The 25,852-nt window shown below is 37.7% G+C and overlaps 2 protein-coding genes across 4 annotated transcripts in view; both read right to left on the reverse strand.

Moving 5' to 3' along the window:
* The window catches only part of ANGPT1 (angiopoietin 1), a 274,198-nt gene extending 261,214 nt beyond the window's left edge, over positions 1–12,984 (reverse strand). For all 3 annotated transcript variants that reach the window (XM_060035232.1, XM_060035231.1, XM_060035230.1), the window contains exon 1: positions 12,329–12,984. In XM_060035232.1, coding sequence (XP_059891215.1) covers positions 12,329–12,625 — 297 coding nt within the window. In that variant the 5' untranslated portion in view covers positions 12,626–12,984. The remainder of the gene's footprint in view (positions 1–12,328) is intronic.
* A 7,715-nt stretch (positions 12,985–20,699) lies between these two features.
* LOC132440278 (spliceosome-associated protein CWC15 homolog) lies at positions 20,700–21,893 on the reverse strand. The gene is given in 2 exon segments (XM_060035233.1): positions 20,700–21,316; positions 21,537–21,893. Coding segments are annotated over 2 exon segments (696 nt in total). The 5' UTR covers positions 21,885–21,893; the 3' UTR covers positions 20,700–20,968.
* Positions 21,894–25,852: the final 3,959 nt, after the last annotated feature.

Here is a 25,852-nt window from a genome sequence, read left to right on the forward strand (position 1 = left end):
GTCTATTTCAATGGGTTTAGGTTTCTCAACCACAGGGGCTATAGTGGATTTATCGCCGTCGCCCAGTACCTAGCAGACCACCTTGTACACAGTGCATATTTGATTAGATAACTGGCTAACTGACTGCCTATCCTTTGTTAATGGCAGGTGCTTAGCTCCATGACTCATGCCTGTATCCTAAAATCCCGTGGCAGAACTCACTGCCATCTCTTATGAAGCAGTCTTCTTGAACTACTATAGTCCTGTGGGCCCTCACTGAGCCCTCAATAAAGGGACACCAATAAAGGGACAGTCTCTGGTCTCCCTGTTCATTCGCCCACCCTCTTGTCCATCCTCTTTCTAACACTTCCACTCCAAGGCCAGTATAAGGAGCATCACATAGGACTTTAATGAAGACAATACCAGAGGAAAGAAGAGGAATGAGAAGGACCCAGGCCTGGAGTAAGGTCCTCTGAGTCCTTCTGTCTGTCCAGCTGAGGACTGCCTCACCATCTTTCTTTTTTGGTTTTCAAGCCTCAGAAGTCTCCAAAGTGCAGAATGGGCAAACTGGTGTTTGAGAAAAAGCAGGCCACTGGGAAGCCAGAAAAAAAATTAGAACTTTCATTTCTAATATAATAAGCAAGTTAATAATAAATTCATATAGGGCTTCCCTGGTGGCGCAGTGGTTGAGAGTCTGCCTGCTAATGCAGGGGACATGGGTTCGAGCCCTGGTCTGGGAGGATCCCACATGCCACGGAGCGGCTGGGCCCGTGAGCCACAACTGCTGGGCCTGCGCGTCTGGAGCCTGTGCTCCGCAACAGGAGAGGCCGTGATAGTGGGAGGCCCGCGCACCGCAATGAAGAGTGGCCCCCGCTTGCCACAACTAGAGAAGGCCCTCGCACAGAAACGAAGACCCAGCACAGCAAAAATAAATAAATAAATTAATAAACTCCTACCCCCAACATCTTCTAAAAAAATAAAAAATAAATAAATAAATAAATTCATATAAGGCCTGACTTTGGAGCCTTCACCCCATCAGTATATCAAATGGCTCTGCATTATTCATCTCTGAAAGAGAAAAAGTGCCACAGAGTTAATGGAATTGAAGGCATTGCCTTCATATGATTGTTCTCTTTCAGCGTATTGTCATATGTTGCAGCTTAGGTGTTTTGGGGAAAGTGGATTCAAGAATGATTTTTATCTATTCTTAACTGAATTAACTTTCACAGTCCAGACAGTGTCTTTAAAAATGCTAAATAGCCAGCATATATGAAAAAGAAAATGGCAATTCTGTTAAGTGTCACATACTATAAATAAAAACAAAGATTAGCTGAGTAGATCTAACAAGAATCTTTGAAAATTTTGAAAATACTAAAATGCCTACTTAAAATTCATATTTCCTTTCACTATCCTTAACAATGAATTCTGTTCTTAGTGAAAATTGCAGCTTGAGATATTAAGTAATCAATGTAATTCATGTTCCTAAATTTAAAACAGAGAAGTATAAACTATCATGAAATTGGACAATTTAGAAAACAGATAAGTTATAACAATTTGCCACTAATTATCCAAGAATTGTCTATTATCTTAACATATTTGGGTCATGTTAAATATGGGTAGGCCTCAACACTTCTGAGTCTAGAACAACCTGCATTTATTATTTTTTTTGAACAACCTGCAGTTTTTTCTTAAACTGCTTTGTATATGGCAGATTTGGACATTCTTACATCAGCCTGCCAATAAATATTCAAATTTTCAACTGCTATGTTTCTTTCTGTCTGCCAGTAGATTGGTTTTGGCAACTTTACCGACCTAATATTTGATTATTTGAAAGTTTCACTGCAGCTATTTTGAACATATATTTCTTTGTACACATAAGGTTCCTTGAAGGATGTCTCTGAGAAAAGGGCTGAGGAACAGGGTCATGGTGGGGCCTCACTCCAGTTCTCCTCTAGCCCCTTGATTTGCATTTAGATTACATTTTAAGCTTCTGCCTAATAACTTGTTTGGAAATTGGGTTCCACTGCTAAGAAATATTTACAGTTCATCAGCTCATTTGTTAAAAATATTAAACTTTCACTCTATTACTGACATTTAAAAGTTATTAAATATTCAATTTATTCAATAAATTATTCATTAATACTATATTAAACCTACTGCTTATTATAGCTCTGTTCTTGATATTTAAAAACTGAGTAAAATTGGAAAATAAAGAAAAGACTGGTGATATTAGTAATAAAGATACAATTTTCGCCTCTTATGTCTGTGCACTTGAGGTAAGGTAGATGTAAGGTCTTCTGGGTACAGCAAATCAAATTTTTAGCTGCAGTAAATACCCACTGCATTTTAATCTAGTCAACACTATAGTAATAGTGAAGATAAGAACAGCGTTAAAGTGTTTTATAAAATCTTGGAATTATCTTTAAAGGTTTAGAAATGAATTAAAATTTGGAATTTTAAAATATTTATTTTGGGACTTCTCTGGTGGTGCAGTGGTTAAGAATCTGCCTGCTTATGCAGGGGACACGGGTTTGAGCCCTGGTCCAGGAAGATCGCACCTGCTGCGGAGCAACTAAGCCCGTGTGCCAGAACTACTGAGCCTGCACTCTAGAGCCCGCGAGCCACAACTACTGAGCCTGCATGCCACAACTACTGAAGCCCGCATGCCTAGAGCCCGTGCTCCACAACAAGAGAAGCCACTGCAATGAGAAGCCTGCGCACCGCAACACAGAATAGCCCCCCCTCACCACAACTAGAGAAAGCCCGCGTGCAGCAACAAAGACCCAACGTGGCCATAAATAAGTAAATAAATAAATATATAAAATATTTATTTGTTCTCTGGGAATGGAAACCCTCCAATAACCTTTTTTTTTAATTGAAGTATAGCTGATTTACAATGTTGTACTAATTTCTGCTGTACACCAAAGTGACTCAGTTATACACATATATACATTCTTTTTTTTATATTCTTTTCATTATGGTTTATCCTGGGAGACTGGATATAGTTCCCTGTGCTATACAGTAGGACCTTGTTGTTTATCCATTCTAAATGTAATAGTTTGCATCTACTAACCCCAAACTCCCAGTCCCTCCCTCTCCTTCCCCTCCCCGCTTGGCAATCACAAGTCTGTTCTCTACGTCTGTGACTCTGTTTCTGTTTTGTACATAGGTTCATTTGTGCATATTTTAGATTCCACATATAAGTGATATCATATGTTATTTATCTTTCTCTTTCTGACTTATTTCTCTTAGTATGATCATCTCCAGTTGCATCCATGTTGCTGCAAATGGCATTACTTTGTTCTTTTTTATGGCTGAGTAGTATTCCATTGTATATATGTACCACATCTTCTTTATCCATTCATCTGTCAATGGACATTTAGATTGTTTCCATGTCTTGGCTATTATGAATAGTGCTGTTATGAACAGAGGGGTGCATGTACCTTTTTGAATTATAGCTTTGTCCAGGTATATGCCCAGGAGTGGGATTGCTGGATCATATGGTAGTTCTACTTTTAGTTTTCTGAAGAACCTCTATACGGTTTTCCACAGTGACTGCCCCCATTTATATTCCCACCAACAGCATAGGAGGGAAACCCTCCAATAATCTTTAGGTCTAGTTTTATAACTCAACGCATTCAGCTTTCATAAACAAAATAGAGACTATCTGTAAAGTGTGCACCTTCCTAATAAGTTAAACTACACATAAAACGAAACTTTAAAATATACCACCTTCCAAAATTATCATCAGCCGTTCCACAGAAATATACAGTAATTTTACCGATATGATGCCAGTGAGTTTGATGGCTTCCATGTATATATTACTAACAATTCAAGATATTCTCACTTCATTTGCATTTTATTAATAGTTCAGCTACCGACTTACTTTAGACACAGCTTGATGCTAATTTGCATGCACTTTCAATAGTTCAACACGAACTTCAATACATGCCAATGTAGACCTGTAGTAAGTAAGCTGTATAATCATATAGTATATATACTTTACTACATTTATTTTGCTCTATATTCTCCAGCACTTACTGCCAAAAGAAAAAATCTGCATATGCCCAAATACATTATTGATGAAATTATTAGCTACCAGTAGGGTCGTATCTGGCTTTATATGTTTTTCGTCACTTTCTTGGTTAAATATTACCTTTTCATTTGTTTAAAGGAAGAAATCAGATCATTTGGATAGGCAACAAAGACTAAACAAGGCTGAAAACCTCTCACTTCCAATATTTCTATGTAAGAATTAGAGAAGAGTGTTTAGGGACAGAGCCTCCAAATATAAGAAAAGATGATCCACAGAGTGCTTCATTCTTTAGAAACCTCATTGATAAGGGAGGGGGCACATCTTTTGTACACTTTGTAAAGAGATTTAAACACTAAGAGGCCCTCCTTCCCTCAGACCATGGGGCTAGAACCAAAGGGAGTTTGGAACTTCCCAACTTCATAACAAACGATAATCTTGTATTGGAACAAAAGGCAAGGCTGACTCAGAATGTTATTAGGGTTGTGCGTGTAAGCAAATGACACAATATAGCTTGTGGTATTAAAAAAAGAATAGAAGAAGACAAGGCCCAGGAAAAGGCTGTTTATGTTTCCACACAGAGACAAGGCATGCAGAATGAGAAAACAAAACCTCCTTAATTAGCAAATTATAGTACAGGGGCTGATAAACCTCCGTATTTTGTAGCTGAGCATCCCACTTGTTGCTTCTCCCCTCTCATCATCTACGTAAGTGGGAACACTTGTCATATTTATATCTAAAACAAATGACAGAAGGAGGAAAGGTTTCTAAATAGACTGAATGTAAAAGGCTGAGTCAGAGTCCCATTTCTATGAAAACAGAATGCCTCTGATATTTTGTCAACCTTCTTGCTAATGCCACAACAAACAGGATGAAACAGGCACATAAAGCAGAGGACCCCCGGGCACCCAGACTCATCTAACCAGAGGCTGCTGACTTGTATTGTTATTCAGGTGCTTTTTCTTTTTTAACGTGTGTCTGTTTTTGGACTATTTCTCTGTTCACATCAAGATGGGCAGGGGGGGAAAAAAAGACATGAAATTTCCCTGCCTGTACTCTAAAATGTCACCTCACAGCATGTCCCAATACCACACCAAGAAATGGCTTAGACAGGCTCTATGCCAACTGGCACGGACCTGAAGATTATTTGGCTTCTTGGAAGGTCATCTTTTTCCCACACAGCAAACCTCACAATTTACCTTGCAATGGTCTCAATGTTAATACTGTATTCATTTTGTGATATAGAACAGGGGTCAGCAAACTTTTTCTGTAAAGGGTTGGATGTCAAGTTTTAAGCTCTGTGGGCCTTCTGGTCTCTGTTGCAACTACTCAAGTCTGCCTTTATAGGAAGAAAGCAGCCATAGACAATACATAAGCAAATGGGTATGGCTCTGTTCCAGTAAAACTTTATTTACAAATGGATGCACAGTATCCATCAACACTCAAGGAATGAGTGTGGTTGTATTCCAGTAAAACTTTATTTACAAACATAGGTAGCAGGCACAATTTAGCCCAAGGGCCATTGTTTGCTGACCCCTGTAACAGAATATGGAAACTCAGGACTAATTAAAATTTCTCCCATTATTTAGCTAGTAGGGTAATGTATAGAACATAGTTAAGTCTCATTTTCATACATATATTTAATTTTAGTCAAAATATGCCCATGGAATTCATTCATTCCTCTAGTCATTAAAAAGAAAGTATTCTTTCCAACTACGTTCCAGGCATTGTGCAAGAAAAGTAGATCTGCTATCTGCTATCAAAATAATACATAAAATAATAAATAAGAACTAGTGAACAAGACAGGCACAGTCTCTATCTCATAGCATACAGGGTCTGGGAGAATATATTATGCAAATATTTACCGAAGTCTACTATGTGTCATGCACTCTTCTAGGGGTAAGGTGTACTGCATGCAACACGATGGACAAGGACCTCTTGTTGTGTTTACATTCTTAGTAGAGGTAGACGGAATAAATTATATGACAAACAATAAAAGGTCACAGTGGTAAATGCCATGAAGAAATAATACATATATTATGATAGAAAATCACGTAGCAGAGTGGGGGAAAGTGGCAAGGTAATGGTGCTCAGTGAAGACTTTCTGAGAAGATTTCTGAGCAAAGACCTGAATGAAGAGAAAAAGTCATTCATGCCAAGATCTGGGGCAAGAATTTTCCTAGCTAGGCAAACAGAATGTGAAGTCCCTGAGACAGCAAAGAGCTGGTCTGCTGGAGATATAACAAGAAGGCTAAAGTCATTTAAGTGTCTGGAATGAGGGAAAGGTGGTAAATGAGGAATCCAGATAGGAGTGTGGGGGCGGATCATATAGGACCTCATGGTGAAGAATCTGGATCCTTTTCTCATGTAATGGAAAAATGTAGGGGGATTTTAAGGAAAAGAATGGTATATTCTCATTCATTTTAAATTATTGAACCAATAATTACATATGAATGAGTACTACTAAAAGAAAGCTCAATGTGAAAGCTCACCGTCAGGAGTAAGAAAGGCTGCAATCACCCATAGAAAAGAACCTACTTGCCATGCTCCTAAAACCTGACATCCACCAATGGAGACAGTTTGCGGGAAGGCTTGCTCCTTCCTGCAGAGAAATCCAAAAGGCTGTTATAGCTCCAAATGTCAACTTCTGGGGCCCAGAAAGTCTTTATGCCTTCTTGGATCTTTCAATTCTACAATATAACGAGCAAATAATAAAACCTAACTATTCATTGAAAAGTTAATACAGAGGCATTAACTAAAGAGCTCTACTTAGCTCGAAAATCAGGGGTTACTCTCAAATGAAGCTGGTGGAGAAATTTCTACAACTGAGTTTAAAAGACAATTATTCCTATTAACCTTTCTTGGCAATTGTCATTTTTTTCTATCTCTATGCATAAATCATATATGCATATTTTCTTCAAATTTAGTGACAAATTTTTAAAAACATACTGATCAATTGTCTGCTCATTTTACACACTCTAGAAATCCCCTCACATGTGCAAATAAAACAGAGAGTATCCTCTCTGGCTTAGTTTTGCACAGTCACCAGCCACAAAAACAATGCACAGATGAGAAGTAAGTGTTAGTTACTTAGATTCACATGTTCACATATTATTATTACAAATATATGTAAATATATGCCACTCCTGTATGCAGTAACTGTTTGCCTATGGGTCTGGAAGTATAAAATTCTTTTTCATCCCACAGGATGACCCTCAAGTAACTTAGAAGCAAACTTTAGCTTCTGAAAGCAGTTGCAAGGTCCCTTAACTTGCTTTATTTTATACATGGCACCACATACTTGAACATGTGATGTTTTTATTTTTATATTATGATAACAGAGATATTATTCAGACACTTAATAAACATCTTTGGGGATATAAAGATGGATAAAGAGACTTTTGCTACGCTCTACGGACTCACAGTCTAAGTAGGTGAACAGCCCTCAAAACAAATAATGAAAATGACAACAGCCACACAACATGGAAATGCAGTGCTAACATGATACATGCAATGTGATAACACTGGAGAACTCAGCCTTTGAGGATAAGTGGAGTGTGGGTACATTTCATGGAGAAACCAACAACAACATGACTCTTAAAGAATAATTAAGAAGACAAATGAATTCATAGAAGTTTTTAAGATCCTAGACCATTGGCTGAATACAATTTGGATAATTAATACCACATATTCTAGACTCAATATCTTTTTAATTAATATTAGGACAAAAATAATTGCATGATGTAGTTGAAGGGGAGCAGAATTTGTCATGCCAAATTATGAATTTTTGGCATAAGGATTATTTCAGGCTGATACTTTTAAGAAACAGCAGACATAGGAAAAGCTCTAAAAACCAAGTCGAAATTAGCCTTCTATAAGAGAAATTTACATTTATAAGGGAGATCTCCATTTGTAAGGGTGTCTCACTCTCTGTACCTCCAAGAGGAAGATGACTAAACCTCTAGCAACTCTATCAATGGAGAAGGCATGGACTTAAATCTTCATAACAACCATACTCTTGTTTACTATGTTTTACCTGAAAACCTGGCTCTCCCTACCCAACATCTTCTTTTGTCTTTAGCTGGAGACGGTATTTAAGGTGGAAGCTTGGGTCATTTGGGGGAGTTACTCAATTTTCCTGGGCATCTCCCATGTATACAGGAGGTATACATGTTATTAAACTTCTGTTTGTTTTTCTCTTGTTAACATGTTTTTTATTATAGAAAAGTCTCAGCCATGAACCAGAAGGGTAGAGAGAAAATTATTTTTCCTCCTCCACATAGTCCTTGCTTAAAAGACAACTTAAAATCTACTTAGGGAAGGAAGGTATATATCCAAAATGTTAACAGTACATAATAAAATGTAGATTGCAACACATAGACAAGGCATCCATTTATTCAATCAACAAACATTTATTATCTATCTGCTATGGATGATATACTACTCTAAGCCCTGGGGAAATGACACTGGACAAACACACATCACTGGCCTCATGAAAGTCACCTTCTATGAGTAGATATTAATATGAGTTAATATGTGTAATACAAGGGCTTTTAAAAAGATTATCATCATCATTAATATATTTCAGGTAACTGCATGCCAGATACTAATTCTCTGAAGAAAAGAATACAATATTCAAGTAGAGGATGCTGTTAGTCAAAAAATGCTGTCAATAGAAAAATTTAGCCAAGCACTTCATTAAAAGTATTTCATTTATTAAAATATTCTGGATCGTAATTCATAACTACATTTCTTACTAACAATCAATTTGTCAATTTTAGCTAGTGTGAAATGCTTATAGTAGATAGATTCTTGTTCTCTGTTACAAGGCATATTTTTTTTTAACTCAATGTATTTATACTTTCAACCAAAAAAAGAAAAGACACCATTTGGCAAAGGCAAAACAGACTTTCTAAGCATTCCCCCAAATTCTAATATTTTAAATCCGAATGTTTTAAATACACATATTTGTGAACTTTGGGTATATGAGAGAAAGAAAACAATAGTTCAAGAAGCACAGGGGCTTCCCTGGTGGCGCAGTAGTTGAGAGTCCGCCTGCCGATGCAGGGGACACGGGTTCGGGCCCCGGTCCAGGAAGATCCCACATGCCGCGGAGCGGCTGGGCCTGTGACCCATGGCCACTGAGCTTGCGCGTCCGGAGCCTGTGCTCCGCAGGGGGAGAGGCCACAACAGTGAGAGTCCCGCATACCGCAAAAAAAAAAAAAAAAAAAAAAAAAAAAAAGCACAGGATGTGGAGTAGACATTAAACAACAGACATTTCTGTGTAATAGAAAGGTAGAAAGGAATCACAAGAAAGTGGCGAAGACACAAAGGCCTTTGTGTTTACTGTCACTATCCCAAGATCTGGTCACTCTCTGGTAATGGGTATGGTTTGCTAATAATTCTGAAAAGAGCTATATGGTGGAAGAGAGTCAAACCTAGACATATAGCCCAGGTGTTTCACCCAATAAAAATGTGATTTTTTGAACAATTATGTATATTGCTTTTCCCTATCTGAAAAGTAAGGATAATGCTATAAACCTATCTCACATTGGTGTTAATCGACAAGTTATCATGGAAACCTGATCTCCGAGAATTAAATCCATCGCATCAAGAGACCAGTGCCATAACAGTTCCAGTACTTACAGTGACCAACACATCCTATGCCCTGCTGACCACCTTGCTTATCATCTTATTCAGTTGTAAGACCAGAAAAGTTGAGGAATGAGATTGGAGAGTATAAGTTTCATAAGGTGACTTATAGTGACAGTCAGCGTTTTCTGAAGAATATTTAAAAGAACCCAGTTTACCAAACATCGAGGAAGGTAATAGATTAATATAAATTATCATCGATCTGCTTCTAGCATTGATAATACACATTCAGCATCAAAAAAATTCCTGATAGTGATGATATGAGCTGCATAATAATCATATGCTTTGATTAATTATTTTGTTGAATAAATGGATGAATTATTTACACTTACACTGATAGCCTCAGTTGCTGCAGTGCATTGCTTCTTATCCTAACACAACTACTGGGAATCAAAATAGAAGTAGTACAAATTATAGTATTAAGCATACCAAATGGTTACAATAACAAAGATTTACATTTGAATTATCAAAATAAGTACCTTACATGAAATTTAGAACTTGAAGTATGGAAAACCTCTAATTAAGGGAAATTTATGAAAGCCTTTAGCAAGTTCTTTGCTGAATGCATTTATTTGGTTTCTTGATCCTCCAACCAATCACATTAACAATGACAAAAGACGTGCAAATTTAAACGGACAATAGTCAAGCCAAACTGCTCTGACTCATACCAACAGGGACATTTTCAGCATATATTCGGCTTGATTCATGCTAGCAAGGGTCAATATAACCAAAGAACATTTTCATAATTATGCCTGGCTATAATCTGAAAACTATCTCATAATCATTGACCAAAAACAATGCAAACAAAAATCAAATTTATTTCAAACATTAACATGTGAAGCCTGGGCATGATTTAAACCAGCAGAATCATGTATTTACCCTGCTACTGCTTAATAACTGCACAGCAACAAAAAAAATACGCATTACTATGTTTAAATCACCATTTTGATTGTATATTTTAAGCAAACAAAATATTACATTTTTGGTAGAATAGCTCATTGAAGACAATTTGGAACTAAATTTCCCTCTCCACCTCCCTCAATGAATTCGGACTAATTTATGATTAAATTCTCATTAAAAACTATATGGGCGGTATATTGAGAATAGTAATAAGCTATTCAACCAAATTCACTTGTTCACGACGGAAATAAGTTCTGTGAAAGGAAAAAAAATATATTCTATTATAAACTGCTGCTGTAATTAGTGCCTGAAATTTAAGCTATATTATCAAAAGGCTGCAGAATTCTCCTTGCTTGCTATTATTTTGCCTATGTATTTTTTCACCTGTAATCTACAATAGAAAGATTAACTAAAATTCCAGGTTTGGAAACTCTAAAACTACTAAGTTTTAGTTAATTTGTCAAATAAAATAACAGTGATCTTAGTTCAGTCCCTAGTGGACAAAAAGTAAAATAACTATTACTCGGCATGATTCAGCAGGAGATGATCTAAGTGAGCGTGACCACACAGGAACAAAATAGAGCATCTGTCCTTTCCCTATCTTTTATCTTCTTAAAGGGTTTGTTCTGACTAACTTAAAGAAGACTAGACTCCTTGCGTTCCTACCAATACACACCAACTGAATTTTTAGCAAAGATCCCTGGGGGAGAAGCTTTCCACAAATGGGACATTGACATTGCCACCTTTCCAGTGATATATTTGAATACACTTGTTATCTGCTGCTTACCTGTTACACAATTAAACAGAGAGTAAAGAGGGAATGAACTGCAGAAAGTATGTTATTTCTTTATAGGCATATTTTCAACAAAAACTTTTAAATGATTTATACAGAAATAACTAAATAAAATGTTTAATTTGATTTTTACAAATTGGGATTTAAATGCATACTCAACATTAACATTTATCTGGATACTTAGACTCCCATATTGCACTGTGTTTAACTACAACGTCCTGAGGAAAGAGGTACTTCAGGAACATACCAAAGCCTACATGTTGTGTTCAGCCCAAATCTGCAGGTGCATATCTTCGGGAACAGCCACCACTGGCTCAATTTCTCCTTTCATAGTGGGTAAACAACCTCTTCCTGATGAGTTCACATTAAAATAAATCTTCCTGATTTTTTCTCAAGGACAGAAGAAATATATGACAGAAATCAGTCCTTTACTATACTACTACTTGCTGAAATTGTTACCTTTATATACTTATTCAAGTTCTCCAATCAAATATCATATTTTGTATTTACTCTCATTTCATATTAACTTTACTAGAGGTTGAAAAATAAGTATCTGGTGATGATTTTCTGTCCTAGCTGAAGAAAATTTCTTGGTGTAAAATCGATATGATCCTAAACTAGTATTGTCATTATTACTTTATTTTTTCACTAACTTATTCAATTTTTTAAGTTGGATTTTGATAGAAAACTTAAGCTAAATTTTAAATAAGGGAAAACCAGAAATGTGATAAAATGTGCCAGTATTCGGCATACAAAACGGGGTGCCACCACACCTTCAGAGGCTTGCACAAGCCTAAAAAACGTTTGCTCACCCGTGAAGTCACAGGGAGAGCGCCGTCTTGCATTTGCAAACACTGCCCCCCTGGAGCAAAAGGTAAACACACACATGCTCCCCTAAGGAACTCTAAGTTAGCTGCACTGCAAGAACAGAAAAGGCTCCGTGCATTTAGAAACTGAAAGCAATCACTTACTTTTTGCAGCCACTGAGTATAATTTTCCATCACATGCTCCAGATGTTGAAGTTTCTGGGAAGAGAAATCCTGTTCCACGTGTGGAGCATCTCTCTGCAGAGCGTTTGTGTTGTACTGGTCTGTCGTACTCTCACGACAGTTCCCGTCGTGTTCTGGAAGAATGAAAGTGTAGGCACACTGCCCATGCTGAATCCGATTATATCTTCTCCCACCGTTTTCTGGACTTCGGCGCTGGTTGCTGCACCCTATGTGAGTCAGAATAGCAGCGAGGAAAGCAAAGGAAAGGAAAACTGTCATTGTACTGCCAGCACTCTCTTTCCGTGCCTCTCGCAAAACTTGCTCCTTTCTTCTGACCTTTAAACTAGTTCTTTATTTCAGGTAAAACTGCTTGTTTGTTTGACTTTTTCCCCTCTCAAAGAAAGCTTTTGTAGAAGAATCACAGAAAACTAGCCATCTGTTAGCTTTGTTCTAAAATGTTATTTTTTTAATTTCACTGTAAAGATAGTTTCCTTAGTTAAAACTTGAGATATTTATTGCATAGTAGCTGAGATTTATGGTTTCCTCAGTGTAACCGTTCAGCGTGTAGCCTGCCTGAGTCAGCTGCGTGTACATATTCTAGACCCTTTCCTCTACCCTATCTGCTGCAGATCTGCTATTTTCTCCCAGACCTCAGTGAGTTTTATTAAGGTTGCACATCCAAGCCAAGCTGGAAGCAGGCAGCCTTTCACAAGATGACTTGACAAGAATGCATGAGTGTGCCCCTATGCTAAGAATTGCTGATGGCTTGGAGCGGCTGGATCGTCTTACAAATTGGCTAGATGCGCATGACCTCGATCATGTATGGCCCTCCCGCCCCTTCCGCAGACAACTGCCTTGAGCCTTTAGGATATTCACCGCAAATCAATAGAGCAGTCCACCTTAATACACTTTTGGTGTGCATGCTGACCTACTAAAATCTAGTAAACTAACAGCATGTTTTTAAAGTTCTACTTAATTGGGGAACCCGAAGAAGAAAACTGACATAGTGTCTAGTAAAATTACTTTTTATAGTGAATGATAAATTTCTATAATTATTAATTTAAAAAAAAATTTATTCATTACTCTGGGGAAAAAGATATTAAAACCATTTTTAGAGATGGTATTCTTTCATTGTATTCACTTAGACTTTTAGGAAATTATCAGGAAGGGTCAAATTAGCAAAACATTTCATAATATCACTCAAATATAGCATAGGCATATTAAATAGAATAATTTAAGTACTTTCTGAGATATAAATTTTAAATAAAACTGGTCCCCCAATTAGAATGCAGCCCTATGTGTTCTGTGTACATAAACTGAGCAACTTCCTTACAAAAACAGTCTGGTTACAATTTAAGACAGTGGCCTGAGAATTATTAATTCCCGTGGTACATTGTAATCATATATTTCACAAGGCCCTCTTTGGTGTTGCTATGGCTATCTTTAATGCTGGTATGGAAGTTCTACGTAAATTCTCCTGTGGATGTATAGACAAACTATCTGAGAACAAACATATCAGGTGTGCTAATGAGGCAGCAAAGTGCTGTATGGGAGAAATTGCTGTGCTTCTATTAAGTAAAGAAATAAAAATTATCAGAAGGTGATTTCTTAAATGTAGCATGTAAACATTTGAACATAAAGAACAGGTGATAATTATAGAATTAATTTTACAGCACTGAAATCTTTACTAAGTGTGTGTGGAAAACATGAATTATAACCAGGGGCTTTCACCAAGAACTGGGAAGGATTTTGGGGAACGGAGTTTCCCAACTGCAGTCATGGTGTGAAAACGAAGCGACAGATGTTGACTCTCATGTCCTGGAATGGAGGGGCAGGGCAGTGGATGAAGGGCAGTAGGGGTTAGAGACTGGCGTGTGAAGAGAAGTTAGAGGAGAGGGCAAAACAAATTCCAGAAAAAATGTGATTTACTTGGGGGAAAACATTGTGCCAAAACTTATCAGTCCTTTCCACACCAAATAACAAATTTCTGAACTGACAGATATAGAAGCAAGTAATACCAAACATAGCGATAGTCTTTGAACTGCCTTTGTAGCCTCTTCCTGATGTTGCATGTCTCCTTGTTGGCTATGTCACTCACATGCAATAATAAGAATGACACTTATTAAAAGCTTACTATTTTCCAGGCCTATGCTAAACATTCCTTACACACAATCTCATTTAATTATCCCAACAAACCTAAGACATGGATATTACCTTTGACCCTATTTTTATCAATAGGAAAACTGAATCAAAGAAAGGCTAATCGGTCACAAGTCACATAGCTAGCAAGTGATGGTGCCAGTATGTGAACTCTGGCCAACTGATTCCAACTCTATTTTTCTAACCCAACAACAGCCAAAAGGCTTCCAAAAGGGCTCCAGCTGCACTGATTCACAGTCTTAAAGCAGGTTAAGTGATTGTACCTAGAAGAAAAAGAACTGATTAAAAGCCATTTTATACAACCAAAGTGATTTAATCCTTTTTCGTACCTAAAAAGCAAACATACAAAGTGACAGGTAACCCACATGAAACTGATTTTTTAAGGGCCCACAAGGACAAAGTGCACTGGCAGAGTACAGATTATCTGAGAACATTTTCCAACATTGCTTGCTTCAAAAATTATCCCTGGAAAGAAAAGAGTCCAAGACCAACACCTGTAAGTGCTTCATGAAGAACTAAATACAGCCAAAAATCGACAGAAGACACACAAGGCAGTAGTGAGATCTCTATTTAAGTGCTCCTGTGTTTTGTAACAGCCACGATTGTTAAAAAATCTGTTCCTCCTTGTGTGTGTGTGTGTGTGTGTGTGTGTGTGTGTGTGTGTGTGTGTGTGTGTGTGTGTGTGTCTGTGTGTATCTACATATGCTTGTTCATTTAAACTTTTCCAATCTGAACAAATGAAAAGAAGGAATGCATAACTTCCTGAGGGGAAAGTAGACAACTAAGAAAGGTAAAAATAAAAATTAAAAAAAGAAAGGAGGGGACAGAGAAACAGTAAGAGAAAGAGAGACAGATTTATTTTCCAGAAAAATAATGAAACAAAAAAACGTAACACTGGAAGTACTGATGTCAATCCAAAAAAAAAAATCTCAAGATCAATTTTAAGCAACTGGAAAACACAGGAACATGCAAAATGGACTTATGTGTTTTGGGACTTCAGCTGAGGAGACACTGGGTGCATTAGAAGATCCTAATGACATACTTTAAAGACCATATGCTTTCAGGGACTAAACCTAACCAGTAGCAATACTGTTGGTTGTTGTTGCTGATTATTCAGAAATGATGCAATTTAGAAGACTTTAGAATTTAAGAAGTAACATGAAAAACAAGCCATATTTTTTTTAATTCCTCTACCATACCTCAAAAAAAGTTAAAAAATGTTCTGAAGAATTAATAATTTTACTCAGTTGAATACTAAGGTAGCTTAATCTTGAAAGTCTTGTATCTTTGTATTTTATTTGCATTATCAGAGCTCTGGAATAAGGAGGTATATACTTTAAGATTCTGATCTCATATCTACAATAGTCCCAGGAAATGTTACGCTCATCCAGAAATTTCCAGTAGGATAGGGAAGACCTCTTGTATGGGAAATTGATGGCCCTAAATCTGTCCTAAGAACAAGTTTTTACTACTTCTTTTGTGAGGCTTTCTTAATTTCTCCAGGCATAATAATTGGCTTTTCTCTGATGCATTTCAATAACCTTCTCTTCTTATCTCCATAATGGCACTTCTCACACTGCTTTCTAATTATTTCTTTTTTGGTCTGTATCCCCTCTAACTGTGAGCTCATAAAGTCATCTCCTCATTTTCATCATTGGTCTCCAGTGCTTACTATGCCCTTTAGTGGAAGGAATGAAAGAATTAAAGAAATGAGTGGGGGCTTCACTGGTGGCCCAGTGGTTGAGAGTCCATCTGCCGATGCAGGGGACACGGGTTCGTGCCCCGGTCCGGGAAGATCCCACGTGCAGCGGAGAGGCTGGGCCCATAAGCCATGGCTGCTGAGCCTGGGCGTCCGGAGCCTGTGCTCCGCAACAGGAGAGGCCACAACAGTGAGAGGCCGCGTACGGCAAAAAAGAAAAAAAAAAAAAAGAAATGAGTGAATGAGCTAATTAATTACTTAGTATCTAACTACTACATGACTGGCCACATCTGTTGCATTGACTGGATGAGCCTAGAGTCAGGATGAAGCCAAAGTTATTCTAAAGAATGAGTTAGACACAAGAACGTGGTACAATAATAATGCATAACATTTTTTAACCCTTAAAAAATTAATTTCCTCGGGCTTCCCTGGTGGCGCAGTGGTTGAGAGTCCTCCTGCCGATGCAGGGGACACGGGTTCGTGCCCCGGTCTGGGAGGATCTCGCGTGCCGCGGAGCGGCTGGGCCTGTGAGCCGTGGCCGCTGGGCCTGCGCGTCCGGAGCCTGTGCTCCGCAATGGGAGACGCCACAGCGGTGAGAGGCCCGCGTACAGCAAAAGAAAAAAAAAATTAATTTCCTCATTTAATATTTACAGCACCCCCATAATTATGCATTTTATTCCCATTTTGCAGATAAGAAAATTATAGCATATAGAGGTTAACTGCCCAAGACCATGATCTTTTTGTGGCAGAACAGGAATTTGATCCTCAGTCCATCTAACTCTGGAGCCTATATTCACATCCCTATGAACCATAATGCCTCCAACAATACCTGAGTACTAGAAAACAGAGAGAAAACATTTCTTAATTTAGGAGACAGGAATAACATGGCTTCTATAGTTAAGACTGGTCTCCTTCTCTTCCCAACCACAGCCTTCATGGATTCATGTTACGATCTTCCAAAACAGAGCTAATATTAAGCTAGGATGCACCAATATATTTGTCCTATCTGCTAACAAACATCCAATCTGATTGTTCAAGTTATATTTTGGGTCCGTTCTGAATGATCAGTCCTGTGCCATATCACCTGTTATATATCATGATTATCATGTGCTAAAATAAAATTATACAATATAAGAGTTTATTTCTCAAAAACACCATCAGATACTCCTCTAGTATTCATATGACCCCTGTGATGGCAAGGGGTGGGAAAGGTAGAAAGGAGTGGGAAAGCATTCCCCCCCCTTGCATACTAAACACAATGTCATTCAGCACATATCCTATGAATATATTCTTAGAATATATTCTGTTTCTAGGAGTACCATATTCTATGGCTCTGCCCTAGCACTTTTAGGGCTCAAGAATATCAGTGGGGCTATGGTACTGGCAGCTATGTCTAAAAGGAGGGCACTTGGCTGAAAACCCTGGAGGGAGAGCCAAGACCCCTTCATGTGACTGTGTAGGCATCAGAAGTATCCACAACAGATGAAAAAACCACAGGGGGCTAACAGAAAAAGAAAAAGAGGGAGGATATCACCTGGTGATTGACAGCACTTTGTAGGGACATGTGAAATATCAGTTGGGAACTCTCAAACCATTTGGGAAGACTTTGCAAAGAGGTGAAAACACTGCAGTGGGTGGGGATGAGGAAGACACTACAGTGGGTGGAGATATATAGGTAGGTGAGGAAATAAAAATTATTATATAAATATTCCCCTGCCTTCTAATGAGAGAAATTCTTGGTAATTAGTGGGTGTGCAGCTTGCTAAGTCAGTTTTTAATTGCAGCTATGCAAGCTGGAAAGAGATGAGACAGAATTAATTGTCTACCTAAGAAAGGAGAGAAGGGATGCAAGGAGAGATCTGGAAATGGAGGACTGGAGCCAAAGAGGTTTAGAGAAGAGTCAAAAGAGAGAGGAAGCTTGTGGCTGTGTGGCTATGAGAAACTGGGAGAGATATATCAAGTACGGAGATCTGGAGCAAAACGGCATTTCCTATGAGGTAAAAATCTCTCATCACTTTCAGTAAAATATATGCTTTTGGGCAAGTGACTTCTTTAGGGCGAGTGAGAAGAATCATTGGTCCTTGCTCCATATACAGAAATGACTAACATCTGGTTTACTTAGACTGTTAATATTGACCCAAAGTCATTTATTTCATGTTGGTCTTTCATACTAGCTTAGAGCCTCCCTAGGGTTTTATCTGTCTTTTTGATCACTCTGTACCCTTTTCCTGGCACATAGGCGGCAACTGATAAATATTTGTGATCCAGCTGACTGTCTGACTGACTCATTCACTTTCATTCTTGATGATGAGATCTGAAGACATAGAAGAATCACTCTCCCTTGGAGGTTTTCCTGTGCTGATCTTGCCTAAGCCCCCAAACCTCACTTTCTGGAGAGCTACATAAGAGACTCAGAGTCCATGGATTCCAAAGCAAATCCCCGGAGTGGCAGTGGAATAATACCTAACACTCCTAGCCACTCATGGACATTGCCATGGTTGAAGAACCATTCAAGAAACACTGCAGAAATACTTTCCAGAGTGAGATTACTTGTTAATTCTACAACAGAGATAACTTCTACAAGTACCCAAGTCAGAAAAGTAAACAAACAGCTGGAGACTGTACCAAGTAGAAATACAGATGCCAAAATTCCCCTCATACCAGAATGGAGAAAGATTTCCATTGAAGATCCAGTAAAATGAGATTTTATTACAGGAAAAAGCATATAAAACACTTTGCATTTACTCTCTCTTTTTTTCCCTACAGAAGTCTTGAATACTAGATGAGAGAAAAACATGAAGGTCTCTCTGTCTTAACTTTTCCAAGTTCAGGAAAAAACGTATTTTAAATGTTCTCAGAAACTAAGAAATAGCACGTATTTGAAAGGAATGGCTGGAATCACCATTTGAAGACTCATGTATATCCAACAGCACTTGGATTGTGGCTAATCCTTGTAGCCAAGGCTGATAAATTCCCTCCATTGAGCGGTGACTTAAACATAGAGGGCTTTGTTATTTTGTATTTGTGATTAGAGAGTTGTGACAACCTCTGCTCCTCAGAGGTAGAGGAAGAAAAAGGATCAATCACTTATTTCAGGGAAATAAGATCCCTGAATTTTTCTAAAATCTATCACTCTTTGATTTTTAGTCTTGCATTCATACTCTGTGTTAATCTAATCTTTTCTGTTTCCTCCCGCCAAATTGGATAAACTGCTCCATAGATGTCAAGGTAGGAGACGGATTGCTTTAGTTTTGTTTATTTCTTGTTTATGCTAGTAAACAAGATTGGATTACAGTGGACAAGACATTTAATTAGTCTAAGCTCAGTGTGCTGATCCATAAAATGAAGATGATAATACAGTACCACTTATATAAGGGAGATGTGAAGATTAAATAAGATAATGGATATAAAGTACTGAGCAAAGTGTCTAGAGCATATCGAGTGCTCTAAATGTTAGTTCTTGTTGTTTGAAAATGTGAGTTCTCTTTCTTGTGTTCAAAAATAGTCCTGCTTTTAAACTTGTTTAATTGAATCTTACGGCCTGACTTCATATCCCCTCATTTCATCTTTTTAATTGTTTAAAATCACTTCTGAACCTCTTAAAAATCAGAATATTTAATTAAGAAGCACATTTTCATATAGGAGGGTGACCATGTTTGCAATGGTAGTTCACATAAACAGCTCTGGTTTCCTTGAGGGCAAGGACTTCAATGTTTTTTCTCACTGCTGCATCACCCACAGCTGCAACAGTTAGTGCCCGACACATAATAGGTGCTCAATAAATATTTGTTGAATGAATGAAACAAGTTGGAAACAATTTAGTAAGAATATACTACTTCACAGAGACACCATTAGGTCAGACTTATAAACCAGTCACATTTGGTAGCATGATAAGAATTTTATTCTCTGGAAACCATGGTAGCAATGTGGACGCCATTTATGGCTTCATCAGCATGACTTGTTATCCAACTCATTTCTGGCCAATTCAACAAGATGACCTTATTTTCAAGAACTTCTTTTATGACTAGACTTGTGGCATATATCACCCCATTCTGTTTCCTGGGATGGTAAGATAAACTAGCAAGTGTTTGCCTCTGATAAAATGAAAGAGAACTGAAACACTCCTCTATTAATCTTACATGAAACATACAGCCTGGCATGACTTGCACAAAAGTAAAGAAAACCTTATTTTATCTATTTTTTTCTCCAATACTAATTTTGCTTCCCCTAAGAATCTAATCAGATTAGGAATTTGGCAATTAAATTAGAAAATAAATTCCAGTGGCATATAAAACATGTGAAAATATTATATAATGGCTTTAACCAGGCTCTTACTTCATAAATTGATAGGCAAAGACATCATTTTTAATGGTAATCTTAAATGAAGCACCCATTAAATCTAAAAAATGTATACCTTATTTTTCACTGAACATGTGTGTTGGTTCTTTCCTCTTTATCTTTCTCTTGTAATTAGTAAAAATCTTTTTTTTTGACACAGATTATTAAAAATATTTATTACAAGCAGATTCCTTTTCCCATATTCAAAAGAAAAACGTATGACTGGAAATACTGAGATGGCAACTGGTGAAACCAATTCCCAGTCCTTATCAAGTTAGGAATCAATAAAGGAAAAGATACTTTGGAACTTAAAATTAGGGAAGCCTATACACAATTTAGATGGGGGGGAAGAGAAAAACAAAAAAACCAAAATAAAGTCATATCGTTTACATTTTACAGGCTTTAATTAAGCACATAAAACTGTACTATTTAATATATTTTTCCATGAACTTTTTGTGAAATTCAGATCGCAGCGTATCATTTACAAATCTTTTGTCTTTCTTCTGATCATCTACACCTTTTGCACAGTTCTTGAAAACAACATCATCATCCCACCTTCTTTTAACTTTGAAGTTGGCCTGAGGCTGGGATGGGCCAGTGAGATTAAGGAGAGGGTTTCTACTCAGAATGTTTTCCATACAAATCCTTTCTTCTTCAGCCTTTTGTTCTTGTTCCTTCCTGGACTGCTCTTCAGCTCTTTCTTTTTAAATTTTTTCCAGCTCCGCAAGAAGAGCTGCAGTATCATCATCATCACTCTTCTCTTCAAAATCTTTTTTTTTTTTTTTTTTTGTGGTACGCGGGCCTCTCACTGTTGTGGCCTCTCCCATCACGGAGCACAGGCTCCGGACGCGCAGGCTCAGCAGTCATGGCTCACGGGCCCAGCCGCTCCGCGGAATGTGGGATCTTCCCAGACTGGGGCATGAACCCGTGTCCCCTGCATCGGCAGGCGGACTCTCAACCACTGCGCCACCAGGGAAGCCCCCCCTCTTCAAAATCTTCATCTTCCTCATCTGTTAGAGGGTCGCCTGCATTGAGGTTGGCAGCGGGAATCTGGTCCAACCGAGGCTTCTTTGACACTGAAGAGGAGGTTGTATGTTCTCGGGTTGGTCGGTCTCTGTTTTTTTCTCTTGCAGCAGCTCTCTCTCTCTCTTCCAACTCTCTCCTGAAGTCACGGTTCTGAACTTCTTCAGGGGCATCCTGAGTGGTCTGTCTATATTTTATCTTTGTATGAGAGGGTAGGTCTCTGCTTGAATATTGCTTTGAGAGTTGGCTCAAATCACCTTCTCCTTTACCTCTCCCCCCTCTTGCAGGTTCAAAAGTTGGCCTAGCTGCTGTTGTCATCTTAGTCTGCTTTCCTGCTGCTGCTCACTTTTAGTAAAAATCTTTAAAGGGGACAATTGTGGCAAAGAAAGAAAGGCTAGAATAGAAGACAACCATACAAAAATGGAAAAGATTGTCATAGCCATTTCATTCTCTATTGGTAAATGTTCCTTCTACTTGTGATATATACAGATGGACTGTTAGCTCCTGAGGTACCAAACAGCCTGCATGTTTTGCAAAATGTTTCCTGAATCTGTATCACATTCACCTTCACTGTATTTATCAAAACTGCATACATGCCCCTTATACTACTGTTTACCTGTTTCCTTACCTCAAAGTTTAAGCTTTCTATGTATTTTAGATTTACCTTAAACAAGAGTATCTGGGAAAACAAGCATGTGTGCTTTTTCCTAATGTATATTAAAATAAACACTAAATATTAAAATAAGCATCTGTCCATGCAACACGCATCAAATATTTCATATCCCCAGTGGAATTTGTACCACACTTTGGGAAACAAGACTTACTGCTATCAACACCAGAGTCACCCTTTCTTGCAAAATGAATAAAACAGTACCTCCAGTCACTATATCTATGGAAAAGACTATATTGCAGTCCCTCAAGATCAGTTTGCATCATGTCCAGAGTATTTGGGGGATTATTTCCATTCTGTAGTCAAATAAAAAATACAAAAAAAAAAAAAGCCTTTGAAATAGAGGTTTCTCCACTTACACTGCCAGAGAGCGTATGAAGGACTTCCCTACATCCCAGCCAGGAAGTCACAGCAGAGAACTGGCAGCAGCCCTATTTTGTAAGGCTGTCCACTGACAGAAATGCCCAACTGAAGGCCTGAAATTGAAACTAATGATTGACCAGGAGTTTCAACAGCTTTTCTCTTAATTCTGGCAATGGAAATAATAGTGAAGTTATTCAGTGTTTGAAAAGTAAATCTTCACTGCTTTTCGGTCTTGCATTTAGAAGAGTGTTGAGGAAATAGTAAACAAATTTCTTTTCAATAGTTGCATTCCCCTTGGAGAATTTACATTCCTTCCTAACATACCTCAAAGAGCTATAAAAACACACCAGTTCAAAAGAGGAAAAAGGAGAGTTAATATTTAAAGGAGCAGTTAGGAATCAATTACCCTCAGTTTAATAATAGTTAACATTTATTGAATACCTAAGATATGTCCAGGACTGTGCTAATCATTGTACTTGCATTATCTGTTCTGTTACAATCACAATAACCCAATATGTAGGGAACTTTTATTACCATCATTTTTCAGAGGAAAACAAACAGAAAAGTTTTGGACAGAACTCAAACCCAGGGTTCTCTGACTCCAGAGATGAAGCTTTTAATCATTACATATATATAAACTCTCAGTCAGTTCTCTGAGAACCTCGGTTGAATTCCCAAATTAACTATCCTCCTGATTTTTAACATACATTTCCTTATTTGTTACACCAATAAGAAGCACAGAACTTCATAGCCAATTAGACCAAAGGAAAGTTATAATAGTTGACGATGAAAGCTATCAAGAAAAGTTAACAAATATATTTACTGTATGTCAATCATTTTACATATATTATCAAATTTAACCCTCAAAACAAGCATATAATACCCATTTCACAGATGAAGAAACTGGGGCTTTAGAAAATAAGGAACTTGACCAAAGTTATATACAAGTGGCATTTTAACCAGGCATTCTGACTATGGGGCCCGTTATCTTACCATGCTAAAGGAAATTCTCTAAAATAAGGGAAAAGAATCATTTTCAGGGTATTTATATGGAGGACTTTGACCAGTCCTCATCTTCACTGAGTGAAAAGGACAAGATTAATTCATCATCCTCAAAATTGGATCCTGGGCTGGCAGCATCAGCACCATCTGGGATCTTGTTCATAATGCAAAATGTCAGCTCCTACCCAGAACTACTGAATCAGAAACCTGAGTGTGGGACCCCGCTTCTTTTTAACAAGCCTTGTAGGTAATTCTGATGCTCATAAAGTTTGAGAACCACTGGTTTAAAGCACTACTCCCTTACTCTGGCAGCACCTTAGGATCACTTGAGATCTTTACATAAATTAAGATGCTTGGGCTTGTCCCTAGAGATTCTGATTCAGTTGATCTGGGCGGCAGCATAGACAATGGTATTTTAGAAAATGTTATCAGGTGGTTCTAATGTGCAGTGTGGTTGAAAACCAATGGCTTAAAATTGAAAGAGCTAACCAAGAAGAAAGGCTGTGAAAGAGCTGGATTTGTTCTGTACAGAGAAAGAATAAACTTACTTGGATATGCCTAAAAACATTTCTGGAGAGTTCTTGAATTCTAGGATTATAAAACAGTGACCTTATTGCCTTTAAAGTGTTATATATCTAATTTCTGAAGCATTTAAGGACACAAAGATGACCACATATTAAATAAACTGGACCCAAGAGATTAAGCACCTCCATGGTTCATACTGTTTTGTTGTTGTTAAAGTACTTTATCTCCTAAATTTATGTTTTTATAAAGCCTTTAAGGAATAAAATATTTATGTCTCGATCACTTGATGAGCACAATGTTGACTTTCATCTAATAATTTATGATTGCTATTATGATGACATTTTGTCTCTGATCTCATAAAGCGTTCTTATTTGTTCCTCCCAAAATAAGCAGTCAGTGCCTGTGCTGTTATCTCTAACCACTCCAATATCTGATTCACCTGGGATGAATGAATGGGAAAACCGCAGTGACAAGTCATCTTTCCCAAATAAATTACAAAAGCTTTAGAGTTACTAGTCGCAATCCATGATATATAACCTGCATGGACTCTACACCTTCCACAAGGAAACCATGAACTTTGGAAATAACTCTTTTCTTGTATTAAACTGCCACCACATGTCTATAGCAGCACTATTCACAATAGCCAAAAGGTGGAAACAACCTAACTGTCCATCAACAGAAGAACAGATAAACAGACTGTGGTACATCCTTACAATAGAATGCTATTCAGCCACAAAAAGAATGAAGTACTGACACATACAACAACACGGATGAACCCTGAAAACATTATGCTAAGAAGCCAGACAAAAAAGGTCACATTTGGTATGATTCCACTTATATAAAACATCCAGAATAGGTAAATCCACAGTACAGACAGTAAGTAGGTCAGTGGTTTTCCAGGGATTGCAGGTTAAGGGGGAGTAGGGAGTGACTGCTTAATAAGTACAAGGTCTCCTTTCAGGTTGATAAAGTGTTTTGGACTTAGATAGTGGTGATAATCGCACAACATTGTGAATGTACTAAAAGCCACTGAGTTGTATGCTTTAAAACGGTTAATTTTAATGTTATGTGATTTTACCTCAATAGAAGATAATTTTTAAAATGACTGGCACTACTTCTCCAAAAAGCACATTTGGCATCTGTGTTTTCTTTAGATTACCATAAGATGCACGGAAGTAAAACATGCAATTTTTTTTCACTTTCATTTTGAAATAATTATAAATAGGAAACTGCAAAGGTAGTATAGGGAGGACCCATGTAATCTTCATTCAGTTTCCCCACCAGTCGTATCTTACATAATTAATATAATCAGGAATTGGACATTAGTACAATGAGCGTGTATAGTTCTATATCAATTTTTTACTGCAATATTCACTTTATTGTGGTAGTCTGGAATCAAACCTGCAATATCTCCACGGTATGCTCCTATTTCTTTTCTCCAGGTGGGACAAACTCTATGGTTCAATTTACACCATCATCCCGGAGATAGACTTATCTGAAAGCAAGTTTTTGCTGGGCTTTTTCTGTTTTATTACACGTATAGACTCATATAACCACCACCACAATCAAGAAACAGAAATATTCCACCACCACAAACATCTCCCTCATGCTATTCCTTTAGAATTGTACTCATATTCCCTCCTCAACACCAACCCTAACCCCTGGAAGCCACTAATCCGTTTTTCCATCTCTATAACTCTGTCATCTCTAGAATGTTATATAAAGG

This window comes from Delphinus delphis, chromosome 17 (assembly GCF_949987515.2).
Source record: "Delphinus delphis chromosome 17, mDelDel1.2, whole genome shotgun sequence".
In the NCBI taxonomy this organism is placed as follows: domain Eukaryota; kingdom Metazoa; phylum Chordata; class Mammalia; order Artiodactyla; family Delphinidae; genus Delphinus; species Delphinus delphis.